This window comes from Vanellus vanellus, assembly GCF_965231255.1.
Source record: "Vanellus vanellus genome assembly, chromosome: 5".
NCBI classification, from domain to species: domain Eukaryota; kingdom Metazoa; phylum Chordata; class Aves; order Charadriiformes; family Charadriidae; genus Vanellus; species Vanellus vanellus.
Genome location: NC_138910.1, coordinates 4,976,906 through 4,994,405, shown reverse-complemented (window position 1 = coordinate 4,994,405; position 17,500 = coordinate 4,976,906). Strand labels below are relative to the sequence as shown.

The window sequence follows — 17,500 nt, the reverse complement described above, 5'->3', positions numbered from 1 at the left end:
TGGACCATAAAACCTCACTGAAAGCGGCAGCTCATATCCTAGGACAGAGGAGTACCAATGACAGAAAACGGTCTTAAACCTCTAATTGAAACTGGTGCTCATACTACGCGCACGGAGATCAAAGATGAGATAGCCACAACAACTTCCACTCTGAAGGAGGAACTTCTGGTTATCGTTGGGATGCGTGCCAGCCTTAACTCCTCCACTGCTGACAAAGCCCAAACGAGAGCCAGTCGTGGAGCTGTTCGCTCCCTTCCCCAGAGGAGGAATCGCCCTCCGAAGCACACCTGCCCGAAGCCCTACTTCCCACCTCTCGATTCCTTTGGAGCCTAAACCCAAGCTGAAAATTAAAGATTTCTTCACTTCCTACTGGGTATTCTTCGCTGCATACTTCTAACCAGTGAAAATTGGGTTTTCAAATAAATGAGTGATTACTGAATTATGAAATACGTTACGCGCTTTTTCACTTTTTTTCTTACCAACGACCGTAAACGTGACATTTATAATACTGAGGGAATTTGATCCCATAATTGGAGAGAGAGGAAACACAGTGCCAATAATTTATTAAAAAAAAAAAAAAAATCTGTAAAAAAATCTCTTGAATAGATTTTCAGTAAAGTATGTGCAACAGGTTTTATTGGTACTTGTTAGCAATGACCTGCATATGTCATTTGTATGAATAGGGCCCTATCAAATGCGTGGTGATGAGACACATTTCACCACATTGCCCTTTATATAGACTCTATTTATACACGAGGATGAATGAATTGACAAGACAAGAGGTGCGGCATATAGATTTGATATACTGGCATAAATTTAGGATGATCTACATTATTCATAAGTACTGAAGCCACAAATGAGATATGTAACAACATCCAAAATGAGTGTCAATAGAATCTGTTCCCGCAGTGCACCATCGTATATTCCTATCTGTCACATATTCCTTCGAAATCTCTCCTTCTAAGAAATCTGGTGCGCTCAGTCTGGAAAGCAACGTTGCCTTGGGATCTGCGATAAGACTTGCCTGGAAGAAGAGGCTTTCAGAAAACTGTCTTGAAAAGAAGTGGACAGAAAACACAAAGAATGTCCTGCTCCCAAATGATTACCTCTTTTTCCAATCCAGCTGTGCCGCAGTTGGGGACCCAAAAGTTATTTGGATCAGATCGATTTCTTGGTGTCTTAAAAAACTGCAAAATCAAAACTAAAACAATTGAAATATCACCAGTCCAGCAGGCAACAGCTACGACAGAACTGACAAATAAACTAATCCCAAGTCTGTTTTTACAGACCGAAGAGGTGGAGGGATGCAAGTCTACATTTTGGAAAACACATACGAGCTAAAACATCGGCTATTTTGAAGCTGGCCCGTCGTTAATGGAGATTTTTAACAGGTTTAATTTGCTGCAATTGCACCCAATATGGGATTTGACCATTCTCCTTCTTGCCGCAGGACCTCGGGCACCAGGCTGTGTGTATTCAGAAGAAATCCTACTTCTTTTTCAGGTGGGTGAAACTGTTTACAGAGTAGCGTTTGTCAGAAACCAAGAAACAGAAGGACCGTGCAAAAGAGCGGTATAAAAATATTAAAGATTAATGACCGCTTTCATGCCAGATACAAACCAGAAGCTCTCCACAGAAGTCCTTAACCTCACGTTTGAAAGGGAACTAAGTGTTTTCACCTGCTAAAAATCTCAGTCTGGATTTCAGATGAGCGACCTCGACCTGGAAGATTTTGTTTCCCGTCTGAACCATCCAATCACTCGCACCTATCTCTCTATTTAAATAAATATAGAAGCGTTACTGGAACACAAGTCATAAATAAGGTCTTGCATTGCTAACTCAAATAAAAAATGCTTGCTGGCGTTAGTAATTTTAATTTTAGGACCTGTCGATATTATTCAGTTTTACAGCTGCGAAGATTTTAAACATGTTCTTGGCCTACTATAAGAAAAATTACTTTCGGAAATATTTATTTTATGGTAACTTAAAAAGAAAAAAACTTAAAGAAAAGAAAAGGCACGGTACCTGGAATTTCAGTGAAAGCCTCTCCGAGGACGGAGACGTGAAACGGCAGATCTTTCTCTTTCAGTTTCAGCAGGACTTTAAAGAAAGTTTCAGGATCTTTGTCATGTTCCCTTAAAACAAACAGAATTTATCTCAGCATCATTTGTATTTACTTTTGGAATCGTTTCTCTTTGTTCGTCAGCACAGTATTTCTCTTAAATTGTACTTCAGCATAATCTCCCTTCTTTGCTTACGCCACACGGCTGAACGTTTTCCTCAACACAGCACTCGGGATCGAAAGGTTCATCAGATTTTTCTCTCTCTTCCCTGTCTTCAAATGATGCCTTTACTCTTCAAATTACCGACTTTGAAAGTGAGAAGGACTGAGTGATATCTCACCTAGCTGAAGGCAAAATCATGCTAAAAAAAGGGTAGGGTGGGAAACCCTCCCCCCCCCCCCCCTTGTCAAAAAAATATGTATTTTTTTTGTATGCTTTTATAGCCATACAAATCCATATAACCACACGTATCCAAAACCTGTACCCGTTACAGTTTACCCTCTTTTTCAGGAGGAATAAGTTATTAAAAACCTTTTGCTAAAAACATAGGATTTCCCAAACTGGAATTTTATGGATCCACGCTGTACTACTGTAAAGCTTCTGATCCAGTCAGTGCTTCAGGTAAAGAGGAAAGGAATAAACTAATAGGAGGCACTGTCCACCTTCTGACTTTTAAGGAGTTAATCGGAAGTTAAAACAGAAAATGAGAAATCTTCTGTACTTGTTTATCATTTCAGCTGAAGATAATATGTTTGTATGGGTATGGCACTCGATGCCTTGAAAGGCAAGGTTGGTTATCTAAGAAGAAAATAAAACGCCAGTTTGCTAATCTATCTCCACTAGCACAGAATGAAAGGTTCAAAAGATACCGCAGATGATCTAAATTTCCCAAATTCGGTAAGTTATATTAAAAATGAAAAGGGATAATCCCCCCACTCTAAGGTGAATATTGTATCTTGCATTTAATTACTCTCCTTTAAATTATTGTATGTCAGACAGATGTGCACCATATGTCTTTAAAATATTTTGGTTATATTTATTATTTAGAAAATTCCACTGTTTTCCTTCCTGTATGAAGGGACAATCTATCGGTCAGCTGTCCTGGTGTCTTTCTCCGCAGATTAATTTTGTAGAAGGAATCTGTAGGTTTGCCACGCTGCTATATGAAAGATTAATAATTATATCATTCAGGAAATCTGAAGCCAAATGACATCTGCAGCTCTACATGTGTTAATTTCTCATTCAGTCAATATTTTTGGTTTAGGGAATTAAAACAAATGAATCTTATAATTAATGTGACTTTCCTGGGCTGAGAAATCTTCAGGAACTGTGGAGTTTTCAGAATTAGTTGCCTTTTCTTAAAATAAAGCCAGGCAATAATTACTTTAAGAAGTCCTCCATCTCCCAGATTTGTTTTGTTCCCAATAATAAGGAGGAATGCGACTGCATAAGCTTCGTAATTTGTTTCACATCTGTGAACCAGGAGTCTCCACGGTGGTTCCAGTAACCAAAGTGGATACGAGCGCTGGCTTGGGGGGGGGGGGGTTGGAGAATTTCTTCCAGTTGCAAAGATCCCAGAACTGCCTACTAGTTTGCTTCCATCCTCCCGCTTAAAACATCCACCTGTTTCTGGTAGGTAAACTACGTGTAGGAACACGTTGCCAGTATTTTAGTTCCCTCCGAAACGCCCAACTGAAGGAGCCGCCGTGGGCTTACAACTGAGGATTCAGACTTGGCTGGAAGGGAACGTCCCCATAGGAAACGTGCAAGTTTGCACGGAAAAGAGCTTTGAGGCCGGGAGCTACGTGTAATTCAGCGTAACGCTTGCCCTTAGCCTCAGTTTCCCCCCGAGGCAGGCTTTGGCGGGCGCTTTATCGGTGGTCCCCGGGAGCCCAGCCTGTATCTGATGCTGAGCTATGCACAGCTCATGCCGAGGTGGACCCAACCACCCCCTAGAGCGAGCAGGCAGCCTCGACAGACAGAGCCACGATGCTTCCAGGGATCTTTCCAAGCTCTTCACAGCCCCGCTATCGCCTTCACAGTCACAAAAAGTCCTTCCAGCGAAGGATACGCTTTCCCCCTCCCTTTCCAGAAGAGACCAGGGGTCCCAGAGGCAGCCAAAAGTGGAGGATGCTGTTGGAGCCACATTGTCAAGGAGCTGGCAGGAGAATACGGAGCCTTACAGCTCGTCGAAGCCACATAAGCTGCACATATTTAGGAAAACTGATAGGAATTGGAAAGTTGCAGCTTTGTTTAATAGGTGGGGAAGAACAGAAGGAAAATTTGGCACCCAGAAGGAATGCTGAAAGGGGAAACGTTTCCTCTGCGCTGGAGCCTCTCTCGGGGGGTTTCTGCTGTAGGTGATCCTCCTTCCGTACCCCCTTCTGAAACATTTTGCCTTTAAACTCACAGATTTTAATGACACGTTTTGTGAACGTTGGGAGGTCATCATATTCGACTCATCGGTTCCTGTGACTTCTCCACACCACAACCGTTTTATTTTCAGTTAAAACCTACAGACAGCCTCCAGCACGTGCACCTACAGAGTGCAACGCGTTATTATTCCTGCAAGTTAGTAAAGGTATAGCTGCTCCCCGTAGAAAGCAATAAATAGTACAAGACCACCTCTTTACTGCATCAAAAAGAAGAAGAGCTCTGTTTCTTGGCTGACATGGAGAAAATCATATACAATCCAGTCTGCCTTACTCAGCAACAACTGCTAAACACACCAGATTGTCATAGCAGTGATCGTGGAAAAAGATGAACACAATATGGAATGTCTGTTCTGTAAAGATCTGCTCAAAATGACGTGCACTTTTGGCTGCATCTGTTGCATTTTTTGAGCTTTATTAAACAGTATTAATTATATATACCCCATTTCCTTAAGAAGAACTGCAAAACTGCAGAAAAGCCTGATATCAAAATGCAAACTTTTCTTTTAAGATATTAGGTTTGGGGAAAAATTAAGCTAATGTGATCCTGGGGTCTGGCTTTGTTGTTTAGTTTAGGTATTTGAAATGCTTTTGTCTTTTTACCTGATCTGATATGCATCTGATATAGGAAAAATAAGAACTGGGCATGGTAAGAAGATGTTCTAATTTTCATCGTAAGAACATGAAAACATCAGAATGACCAAACTCCATCTGTGAATGCCACAAAACAGACATACGCACCATACCTATACTCGGATTTGAGAGCGCTGCCATTGGAGACATTTGATCTCCACATTTAGATACTGCACACTACATTTTTTTTTTTACCTAGAATTTGTTATTTTTGATTCTAAAATGCATTTTAAGAGACACCTCTGAAGCCTCTCTTAAGAACTGGTGGGGGTTTGGTTATGGGAACGTGAGCCAGGGTTCAGCCCGATTTACTGATTTCCCTTTGTAATGTGAAACAAAACTTTCAAGACTGTCCTTGAAATGGGGATTGGGAGGGCGGTGGTACCAGCAGCACCAGTACTGAGCCTCCGTTATCTCTGCCTTAGATATTCTGTTTATAAAATGGGTGTGACAGTATTATTTTTTCACCACAGAAGGATGCTGTCAGGATTAATTGATGACTTGACATCCCTCTTTTCAGCCTAAAACGATTAAAAAAAAAAAAAAAAAAAGCAACTTCATAGCACTACGATGATGCTCTCCCGTACGATCAACGGCAACAGGCTTCGAAACCCTCTTCTGCTCTTCAGGGATTTTCTGAATTCAGCCTGAGCCCTCCAGCCTTACCCATCGCTGGAGCTGGAAGGAGCTAAACTGGTCACCCCCTGGGGCTGCAGGATACCCATATTCCTGACCAGTGATGGAAAACACATTTAAAAAAAAAAATAATTAATAATAATAGCAGAATTTGGCCCTTTACATTATTCAGTGCATGTTGATCTCCTGTATTTGTGTGGAATTCAGTAAGAGACCCATATGGTCTTCCATGCCTTAGGTTTAATTTTTTAAGTATACATGATCTTATCACACATGGTGATAATCACAGTGATTTAGGATTTGGAGGAAGACACATATGCAATGGGGAAGTAGAAGAGTTGTGGAAAACAGACAGCACTTGCTCAAAGGGGCAAAATAAATGCAGTCTATTAAAAAAATATATTAAAACCTATGCTTTATGCAAGTTAATCACTAACATAAAAGTGCTAAAGCTGGGGAGAAAGCCTTAATATTCGAGAAAATACTGCGTACAGGGTACGTAATGCTTCTGATAGCAACAGCCCTGTCGTGCCATCTCTTAAGGTGCTGCGTATTCTGAAAGGGTTACAAATAAGCTCAGCTAAAAGCAATATTAAAAGGCTTGATCTTAATCTTCTTAGGACATTCAGCATGGGAGATTTTCAGCGGTAGAGAGTCCCAAATTGCGAGGGCACACAGTAATATTTCACTTTTTACAGCGCCTTAAATCCGAGCAGTTCAAACCGGGTGCATCTCCTTCTGCCTCCGCGTTTCCTAAAATCCCCGGAGTGTCAGACGGGCGAAGGGGGGAAATGGCAATACTGAAACAGGTACACAAATTTCAGAAGTTCAATTCGCATTTTGAATTATTTTTTAATTTTTCTTAGGATATATGCCAAGAGCTAAACCAGCCAGAGTCCTGACTACCTGCAATTATTGCTAGAAAATGGCTGACAAAATAGACCACTGAAGTGTCACTCGTGATTTATGAAGGGTGGGCAGCAGCTCTGGAAGGAGAGGACTGGAGAACCAGGAGACATCCCGGGAGGAGAGAAAGGGACAGGGGACATCAGCCAGGGAACGGCACGGCCGCGGTGGAGCACAGGGCAGGCAGGGACGGGGCTGGGGAAGTCCGTGAGCACAGAATCAGTAATTAAAAGCGAAGGAAATGAAGTTTCTAAGACACAGACCTTGAAGCGGACGGCAGTGGTCCCTGAGTTTTGGGCTATTTAGTGAAATAGCGAGGAGCGAGTTTGGCAGCAAACACAGCAGACGAGATGGGCAAAGCAACACAAAGGGGAAGAGGACCAGAAGAAGAGGAAAAAAAAAATAATAATACAAAAATACAAAGATTCCAGTTGAAAACTCAAGAATGATGGCATATTCAAAACGGGGGAGGGGGAAGATAAATATAGGGTAAATAGAAGAGAAAAGGGAAAAGGCACAGGCTTGGGAAAAGTGAAAGAATAGAGAAAAATCAGACTTTGGAGATAGAGAGAAGCTGCAGAGAGCATTTGGGAGGGCTATCAGGGATAGAGAAAAGGTCAGAAAAATATCAGTAAAGATATAAATTAGGACGCAAAAATCAAACGGGGTGGTAATTAAAGGAGAAAAAGGAAGAGGACAGAGAGAGCAAAGGCCCGCAGCGGCGCTAGCAGAGCAGCGCAGTGCTGGGAGGATGCCGAACAAAAGCCGCAAGGAGGAAAAAGGTAGAAAATCCGCAAAATCCCTTGCAAGAGTTAAGGTTTTTGAAAGAATGAAGGTGAAGACAAGCACGGGCGGTCCCTGCTGCCGAGAGAGGGCTGCGGGGACGAGAGCTGCACCCCCGTCACAACCAGAGCCGGGAGCCGGACGGTGCCTTCATCCCACTAACGCACTTCGTTTGGGTGATAACAGCAGGAACTTGAGGTTCTTCGCTGTTTTGACTGATAGGGGACAGACTCGGGGAGGGTGATGAAGGATGCCACCGGCCGATAAGAGGACTCCCATGACATCAGCCTCCTGGTGACCCTCTATCTCAAGAAGCGTTCTCCAGAAGCGAAGAGCAGCACATCGCGAAGCGGTGCGGTCCTTGCGTGCGCGCTCTGCCCAACTCAAAACGGGGCTCCGCTTCACGTCAAACCTAACCTGAAGAGCAGTATCAGGGATTTTTTTCACTGCGTTATACTATTTACCGTATTACGCTTTCATATTTTACCTTAATTCTTGAGCTCAGCAAAATTTGAATATAGGTTTATTATAATCTAATAATGAAAGTAGCAGCGCAGTGACAAAAAAAAAAAAAAATAAGCCTGGCCTTCAAACCAGAGAATTGCAGAGTTCTGGTCTTTTCCTGACACTGATTTCCCACGAGACGGCTCTGCCCAGGTTTCCCCATCTGTAAGAAATGGTCTTACAGGAGCTTTCATTTACAGAAACGTGGTGAGGATCGGAGTCAGTAAATACTTCAGGAGGATAATATTCTTCTTAAAGTAAGAAGACTCGTGTTACCAGCCTATTCAATACACCAAATGAAATACATTCTACTAATTATTTTCACAGAGGACTTTCCTAAATCAAATGACTTTAATATACATACTCTATGTTAAGATTAGAGAAAGAAAAAAAAAAAAAAAAAGGACAAAAAAAAATATAAAATTCTAATACCAAATTTCTGGTAACAATGCTCATGATAACTGCAAAAGAAGAAATATTACTGGGAAAGAGCTCCTAAAAAAGAAACAGGGGAAAAAGAAATAACTATGAAAATGCAAACATGAAGGAAAAGTTAATTGCTTTCCATTTATTCAATTTATCACAATATTTTTCCATCTTTTTACATTTCCAATAAGAGGTAGAGGTAGACTGTAAATATGTAGTTAAGTCCGATGAGTTTTCTTCTGCAGCTGATAGGCTTACAAAATGTCTCTGCTGTAATTGTGCCTCTAAACACTGTCTGGCAGCAGCAGCATCAAAAGTTACCACAATATCTAACACCCCCTCAGTTAATAGCAAATGGAGTCAAGTAGAAAGAAATGTTTTTGCATAAGCGTCACTGAAAAAGAGGACCCTACAGAAAATAAATTTGGAGGTCCTACAAGCAAAAGAGGTCCCGACACTTGCCTGCGCTTGCAAAACACCTCTGCAAGCCAAGGGATTAAAAAGTGGCAGCAGAGAGGCAAAAAGCAGCCAAAGAGTACTGGCAAATACAGTGTTTTATTTTCTATTATAGCCCGTGACGTATTTACAGTGAGGAGTGTGTATTTTACCTTCTGCTTTTTTTTTTTTTTTTTCAAATTGCTGGCCTGAGAAAAATGGGCGGCATTTTGCTTTACGCTGGAAAAGCATTTTCTCCTATCTTGTGTTATCTAGCAGAGATTCATAAAAAAAAAAAAAAAAAAGAACCTTGGGAGTTTATTGTTTAGATTCTTCTTCTTCTCCCCTCACAATTCACGAAGAAAAAACTCAAAATAAAATATCGCACATTCTCTAACCAAAGAAACTTCAGGATCAGCATCGGTCATTGAGCCTCCTGCTTATTTCCTAAAGAAAGATTAACCTTTGAAGACAAAAGACCGGCGTTTGGTCCCGGTTACCTTGGTGTAAATATCAATGCACTTCTATTCAGATGTCTTTCCGTTTCTTTTACCCCAATTTAGAGAATCTAGCTTTTCGCAAGTATAGGATTCCGATAAAAAACGTTTTCCTCGAACTTGCAACACACCCCAATAAGTGCTACGGAATACCCCCAAATAGTTTCTTTTAAAAAAAAAATATTAAAATTAACTTGCTTTTTGTGTTTCAAAGGTAACATAACAAATGGTTTCCTGTTGTTGTGAGGCAAGATAAAATAATCTGAGTGACCCTGACAGCCCTGATAACCATACACAATATATCCTATTGTAATTCAGCATGCTATAAAAAAGTCACGTCACGGTAATAACAGATGGGTATGAATATGATAAAAATGGATAAAAATCTACTCAGGTGATTCTTTGGAAGAGCAGAAGAAGAATCAAACGTAAGTTCCTACATAAAAACTACATTACTACACATTAGGCCGGGAATGGCAATCCCACCATACGAGACCCTCTGTGATTTCCATGGTGGACTCACATCGTTGACCTACAACCACTTAATACTCCACCAGATACGCTGCCCGGGTCAAAAAATAAGTCCTGGTCCTTACTGAGTAATACCCTGAGAGGAATTAGCTCAGGTACCTAACATAACTCATCCTTTTTGGGATTTGTGACGCTGTCATCTCCAAGGATGAAGCTCCTAAGCAGGAACTTTCTTGGCACCAAGTCCAAGGCTTGAAACTCATTATTCAACAAGATTAAAGTAACTACAAATCTCACCGCTTTCAGAATGAGGAATCAACTCATTTCACGGAGTCAGGACAAAGGGAGGGAAAAGAAGGATGAGAACATGGAGAAAAGGAAAGCAGGGGAGGAGAAGAAGGGAAAGGGAGAAGAAAAGCAAACAGTTGCAGTGCCACAAGAAGAGGAAACTCATTAAAAAGAGCTTTCAAAGAAGAAACGTAACTCCCCTATTATTGGTGAAAATAAGGGAGAATATTAGATCATTTGCTTAGGAACTATTTGATTTTTGTCTCTTGGAGGGTATTCGCACACTTTGGTCAGGGGTGCTGTGAAGTACAAAGGGGGCTGGTGGCACCATCTGCTAATTTTGCCTGGGAGTTCTTATTACAAAACCTTTTCTGTCCTCGTTAATGATGTTTCCCAAGATTGAGGCTATCTTAGACGATAATCTTCTAGAAAAAGTCTGCCAAAAGTTTTCCAGAACATCCAAAAAACAAGATTTTAAAAAAACCCGACTCTACCCTGTAAAACTGCAAACCATATCCTGCATATATTAAATTTCCAATAAGCCTCTGTTTGAGGTATTCAAACCTCTTTGCGCATTAAAGGAAGAGCTGAGTATTTGGATGCATTCGATTTTGAGTCAAAGATCTGCTTTTTTGTTGCACGTGTTGGAAGTCTTCCTAAAAAATGCAGCCAAGCCTTTGAAAAATTTCTTTTCGTGCCTGGTCACTGGATCGGTCCACGTGTCTTGGGCACACCTTAGGCTAAAGCTGAGCAAGACAGTCCTACTGTTGCAGGTCAGGCTGCTAAAAAGATCTCATATCCGAACTGAAAACACAGATCTTGTCTTTACTTTCAGTGATTCCTCCACTGGATTCAGAATAAAATTACTGGACTTCGCAGAATAAAGAACTGTTTTAAATTCACTGAGAATAAGGAACAACGAGAAAATGGAAGAATTGGGTAAGAAAATAAAGCAGTATAAGAGAAGGGTTGAAGATGCAGAAAGTGGTAATGGGAATGTGTGCTTTTCTAGTTTAACTAAAACTTTCAGATGTAAACCAGAATAAAGCAAAGGGGACAAATAAGATCTGACCAATACGACCAGTTATACGAGAATAGCACGGCAAAGAAATAGTGAACTGAGTGATGAAGTACAGGGCATGGGGAAAATATACAACATGGGGAAAAAAAAGTGACAAGCTGGATAAGGACACCAGTATAAAAGATCAAGAGGACAACACAGTCAGGCTGGACAACAGGGTTTAGGAGAAAAGAGGAGTGGATGTGTTGTAGAAGGTCCCTTGCACAGACAGGGTGACTGAAACGACGGAGACAGAGAAAGGCTGAGAAACCGGAGGAGATTAAAATTAGATTGAATTTGCTGCATAGGAAGACTAAACGGAAGGAGATGGCCAAGGAACTGTGCAAAGAGAAAAGGAAGAGGTTTGAAAGAGAAAGGCCAAGACCAGCTTGCATGAATGGAGCAGAAAAGGATTGTTTTGATGGCAATAGGTGGAAGAGTGTAAGCCCTCTTCCTTCTCTGGAGAAGGACATGGACCTGCTGGAGCAGGTCCAGAGGAAGGCCACAAAGATGATCCGAGGGCTGGAGCACCTCTGCTATGAGGAGAGGCTGAGAGAGTTGGGGCTGTTCAGCCTGGAGAAGAGAAGGCTCCGGGGAGATCTCATTGCGGCCTTCCAGTCCCTAAAGGGGGCCTACAGGAGAGCTGGGGAAGGACTTTTTACATAGGCATGTAGCGATAGGACGAGGGGGAATGGCTTCAAACTGGAAGAGGGGAGATTTAGATTAGATATTAGGAAGAAATTTTTCCCTCTGAGGGTGGTGAGACCCTGGCCCAGATTGCCCAGAGAAGCTGTGGCTGCCCCATCCACGGAGGTGTTCAAGGCCAGGTTGGATGGGGCTTGGAGCAACCTGGGCTGGTGGGAGGTGTCCCTGCCTATGGCAGGGAGGTTGGAACTCAATGATCTTCAAGGTCCTTTCCAACCTAAACCATTCTATGATTCTATGACTCCTTAGTCCCACCAGTTCACGTGCATTTCTGCTCAAAGACTTGGGTTTTGCAGTTGTATCAGAGAAGAATATTCCATAATGGAATAAGGGACAGCCAAGCTTACTGGAGCTTTAATGGCAAAGTGATACTTCTATTCCAAACTTAAATAATCTTCAAGTGTCTGGGTGATGCAGCTATAGTCTTATATTAACTCAAAACCAGTTTTTCAACCATTTATTATAACAGGCATCAGAGGATGGCACTGAAGTGCCTTATGAACATCTGGATAGCAGAGAGGGAGTGAGGAAGGAAGGTTTCTGCACGGGATATTTTAAGCAGAATCTTTATGGTATTGAACTTTTTTCTCGTATTTAAGAAAACAGGTACGTCAGAGTGCAAAACCATCCCACGGAACAGAAAAACCACTCACGGGGCTTGAATTTGGCTTTTTTTGCAGGTAACAGTGCTCTTACAATCTGACACAATGGTTTACTACTTGCTCCCCAGGTAAGACGCTGCTTCAACCTTGACTTTACAGGAGTGGAAAAAGGGTTTACACCAAATTGCTCTAAACACAATGAGAGGCACAATTGGGCCACGGAGCTTAAATACAGAAAAGAATACTAGAGTACTTAGTAGAAGTGAAAGAACTAAATGTATTTGGGGAAGCAGTGAGTAAAAAAGAAAAAAAAAAAAGTTTAATTTTAATGTGATTCTTTTTCAGCCTATTAAGTTCTCCAGTATCAGAATGAAGTCTGCTAAAAGTTAGTAAATAAAGGCTTTCAGGAGAGCTTTATTAAATCACTTATGACTTATCAAGTTAAAACTCCCACTCAGATATCTTAATAAAACTTTCAGAGAATACATTTAATTTTCCTGGAAATCAGAAGCCAATTACTAAGTAGAGGAGTTACTGTCTGCTACACCACCGATCAGCTTTCTGTAAATAGAATATTTACCAACAAGTTGGATTTAGTTCCCTAAAGTTTCGCTTTCTGAAGGTCAAATAGCTATGTAACTGCTTAATAAAGAAGCAAAGAAGTACCTCTAAATATCTCCCAGCTCTGATGGGCTTATATTCTGCTCCTTAGGTGAGGTATTAGCAAAGCTTATTTATTTTCATTTCCAAGGCTTTTATTTGCTCATTCCCTTGTGGTAAAGCTGATTTCCATGATGATTCCCTTCTTAATTTTAATACCCTTTTTACTCATCATATAGACATAAGAATTTTCCATAAAATAATGAAACCCTTCCAAAGGAAATGAAGACAACTAGGAGAGGAAAGTAAACTACAGCTTACTTTTTTTTTTTTCCCCCCAATTAATTGATCCACTGTCGTATGCATATATGAAAGATTTTTTTTAATGAAAGGAAAATAAGGTTAATTAACATAAAACCCCTCACTCCTTGAGATGTTGAATTTTGTATTTTATCCATGCCGCCTTAAGTGCCTTGATTTCCCAGTAATGACCTAGTTCTCCTAATGAGTAACATTAACCCCTGGCTGTAGCTGTCCAGGACTTAATTGTCAACTGGAGCTGAAATAGGAGACTTTGCCGATCAGCAGGTATGTGGTATATTAACTCATGTCATTTCAGAGCCTAATAAATAAATCTGTTGCTAAGGCAACGGGAACATCAGCTGTATCACTTTTTCCTTTTTTTTTACCCCCCCTTTTTAAAGGAAACTGCCTCTCACGCCGAGCTTTTAGAAAAGGAAATTAACTACATGTAACCGTCATCAGAAGAAACATCGTTTCCCATCTCGGAAACATATCTACATTAATGAAAAAAGAGGCATTCGAAAAGAGGACCGCTTCCTCCCGTGACCGGGGTAACTCAAATTATTCCCCTCAAGTGAGGGAACGCAATTTAAAGTACACATCTGAGTGGGAACAGATCGCAAAATATTTTAGCTCTTTGTATTTCTGAGATCGTTCCCCTCTCTAGTTCACTGCTTATGCCAACTGAGCAAACTGCTTCAACTATTAATCAGGAGCTCAGGCAATGGAGACCATACAAACACCACCCCAAACACCTTCACTGCCCTCTGTGAAACTTCCGACACGACTGGCAGACGTGCAATCTTTTGGAAAGCTAAACAATACGCCATTTTCAGCTCATCAGATTTACCCGCCGACGAAAATTTAAGTACCCGATTTAAACGCAGCTGCCATTGCTCCTCCCTGTCCCACGGAGGCAGTTACCTGATTCTCGCGTGGGAAAATCAAGAGGAAGCTGGGGCAACACAAATGCATCTCCGAAGGCACAGGAGATTTGGTGAGCAAGAGCTGATAACTCACTTTCTGCCTCAGTTTCCCTGCCTCTAAGATCAGATCCTGAATACTCCTGTTTGAGACTTTGATTGAAGGTTTTATGGAAAGGAAAACCGTATAAAAGTGCAGGTAGTACCAATATTTTTGTGTTCCGTTGGGTTTGGGAAGGAAGATCATGGTACTCTTTGTTTGGGAAAGACGCACTGCTGAGGTCTCTCAGAGCCTCACAGGTGAATGTCACAGCCCTCACTTAATTCCTGCCATCCTATCGGAGGACAAAGTGTCTTCAAATTTTCAAAATTGGTAGGTTTATGTTTAGCCTGTACCTAGAGGACGGTTCTTCTGCATCTCTAGCAATCCACGTCTCAACCAGAGGTTGGATAGGAAGGGAACTGAAGAGAGATACATAGGCCAATTATTGCTCTTGGAACACTTATTATAGGCTCTGCCCATACTATAAACATAAACCACTCAAAAGTATATCTGCCCTTTTAGCTGAAGAATATAGAGGTAATACAAAGCTCCTTTTTTTGCCATTATCAAAACGGGAGATGTTTTCTCCTCTGGACTGCCAACTTTCTCATAGCCATTCCAGAAAACATGCTATAAGAAAGTTGGAAAAAATTAGGCTGACATGTCCACTGTAGTGGGAGAACTTCCACACCTGAGAGGTCTTCATTACAGGCTGAACATTTCTACAAGCTCTTAAAAACAGCGATCAAGGAATAGCGCATCTTCCACGGGAAGGGTTCGATACCCCAAATCCCCGGCCGCGGGAAGAAATTTCAAGGTTGGACTTCACTGAATGAACAACCAAAGAACAGATACCTCCAAACTGCCCTTCCAGTTAACATTTAAATCTGAACTGCTCAGAGTATTTCATTAACTTTCTTATTTGCTACTTGCAAAAAAACACTGTCTGCTCTCAAACTTAACTCCAGCTTGCATGACAGTGACGTTAGACTACTTTCTCTTCACTTCAGGTGTTCAAGTAGTGAGGGTGTCACCTTCTACTTAATCAGATGTCTCTACGTACACTTTCACGGCACCGGTCATCTGTATTGTGCCCCTGGTGAACACCGTTTTCTTTGGGAGTGTTAGATAGCTTTTCTGAGACACTGCTAAAAAGCTTCCATTTCAAAATTGTTATTTTACATCCTACGGGCTTTTTATCGTATCTGGTACCTTTTAGTTAAGGCTGTATAAACACTTGCATTTTGGGGGGTCTGGAGAACAAGTCTGATGAGGAGCAGCTGAGGGAATTGGGGTTATTCAGAGAAAAGGAGGCTGATGGGAGACCTTCTCGCTCTCTACAACTACCTGAAAGGAGGTTGTAGCGAGGGGGTTTGACCTCTTCTCGCGAGTAACAAGTAATAGGACAAGAGGAAATGGCCTCAAGTTGCACCAGGGGAGGTTTAGGATTTCATCACAGAAAGGGTTGTCAAGCATTGGAACAGGCTGCCCAGTGGAGTGGTGGAGTCACCATCCCTGGAGGTATTTAAAAGACAGGTAGACGTGGTGCTGAGGGACATGGTTTAGTGGTGGTGTTGGCAGTGTTAGGTTAAAGGTTGGACTTGATGATCTTAAAGGTCCCTTCCAACTTAGGCAACTCCATGATTTTAAGCCTTTGTTCTCAGTTTGGCTTATCTATCCACCACATTCAACTTTTTGGATTGAATTTGCCAGAATCTGTTGCTTTTCAAAGAAGAGGTTTCCCTGCTCCAGATCAACAGAGATCTAGAGCCAAACTTTCCACCGTTTTGCTGTGGAAAGGGGCAGAATGGACCCAGTCAGCTATGATTTCCCTGAAATCTTCTTTCCTTTGACCATACACAACCTCTGCCCTCCTTACATGACATTGTACAAGTGGCCACCCGGCAGGGAGGGGTAGGACCAGGGCCCTTTCTTCTACGTGCTCTCTGCAGGCTGTTTGCAACGTTGAGGATATCTGTTGAGGCTAATAGCATTTACGGGTACTCAAAGGTGTGGAGCACCTACTCTTTCGTCTTTCGCCATCTTTCCATACCTGCACCTTGATGGAATAAACTGTGCTCCAAAATATCTGTCAGAGTGAGGAAAATATGACTTGGGTATGGATTCACTGTGTACTCCAATGCCTCTATGTTAAATAGTGTCAACTTCTGAATTCAAAGGCAAAGAGTAACTACCCAAATTCTGTATTGCACTGCCAAGAGGAACACAACCCGCCTTTCCAAGCTCCTCTCCCTCGCAGTTTACAGAGGACTTGTGCCCAACTCATTGATGAAGAGCTGCCCCACCACACAACGCACAACACCGACTGCACTACCTGGGACAAGCCCTTTCCAAGGACTTGCTCCTGAGCGAAGGGGACCAGGTCCTCAGGGTGGCCAGCCACATGGTAGCACAGCACCGGTGATGACAAAACAAGTTCTCCTCCGTGGACTCATTTCTTCAGCTCTTTGAGTTTGTGACACCCTACATTAAAAACAGGCAACTGGGCACAGCGCTATCTCTGTACACACCGTTTGCCCTTAGACCAAAAATTTGCAGATAATTTTTGCAATCTAGATTTTTTTTTCTTCTGAATTTCCTCATCGTGACTTCCACCGCCGTTCCTCCCACTCCTGTATCTCCTGCCCCACGTCCTTCCCCACGCTCTTGTCACACACTGGTACGTACGGAGACGAGATAACGGGCTTATCTCATCTTCCACGTGAATTGATAGCGGCTATTTGTTTGCATGCGTGTGTAAATTCTCGCTGATTCCAAATGTGATCTTTTATCACACCCGTACAATTAGGGCAAGAAGAATTGATTTCTGACAACTTTCTCTTATCAAGTCTTTAACTGCTGAGACGATACAGCGCGCACGGGGGAAAAAGAAAAGCCATCACGCTTGGGAGAGTGCCTTGAGTTAAAAGAAGCACTGTAGGTCTTCTTCTCCATGAAAGAGAGAAGCAAAGAGGTTTCAACCCTATAAATAAAATTACGTCTGTGTCACCTGGATGAGGGGACTGTGGTTGGGGGGCAGTGGGTTTGCAGCTTTGCTGTCACGCGTGCAGAAAGAGCTGAGGAACAGGCTGGTGTACCCTAAGTACAGCAAAAAAACCTTTGACAAGTGTCTGTGCCCTCGTTGGGGGGCACTGGGAGGGGATAATGTACATGTATAAATGCCAGTGGG

General features: G+C 42.0%; 1 protein-coding gene across 1 annotated transcript in view; it reads right to left on the bottom strand.

Moving 5' to 3' along the window:
* GTDC1 (glycosyltransferase like domain containing 1) overlaps positions 1-17,500 on the bottom strand; it is a 159,138-nt gene that overhangs the window by 16,595 nt on the left and 125,043 nt on the right. The window contains exon 6 of the mRNA XM_082484560.1: positions 2,026-2,135. Within this exon, the coding sequence (XP_082340686.1) occupies positions 2,026-2,135 (110 nt within the window). The remainder of the gene's footprint in view (positions 1-2,025; positions 2,136-17,500) is intronic.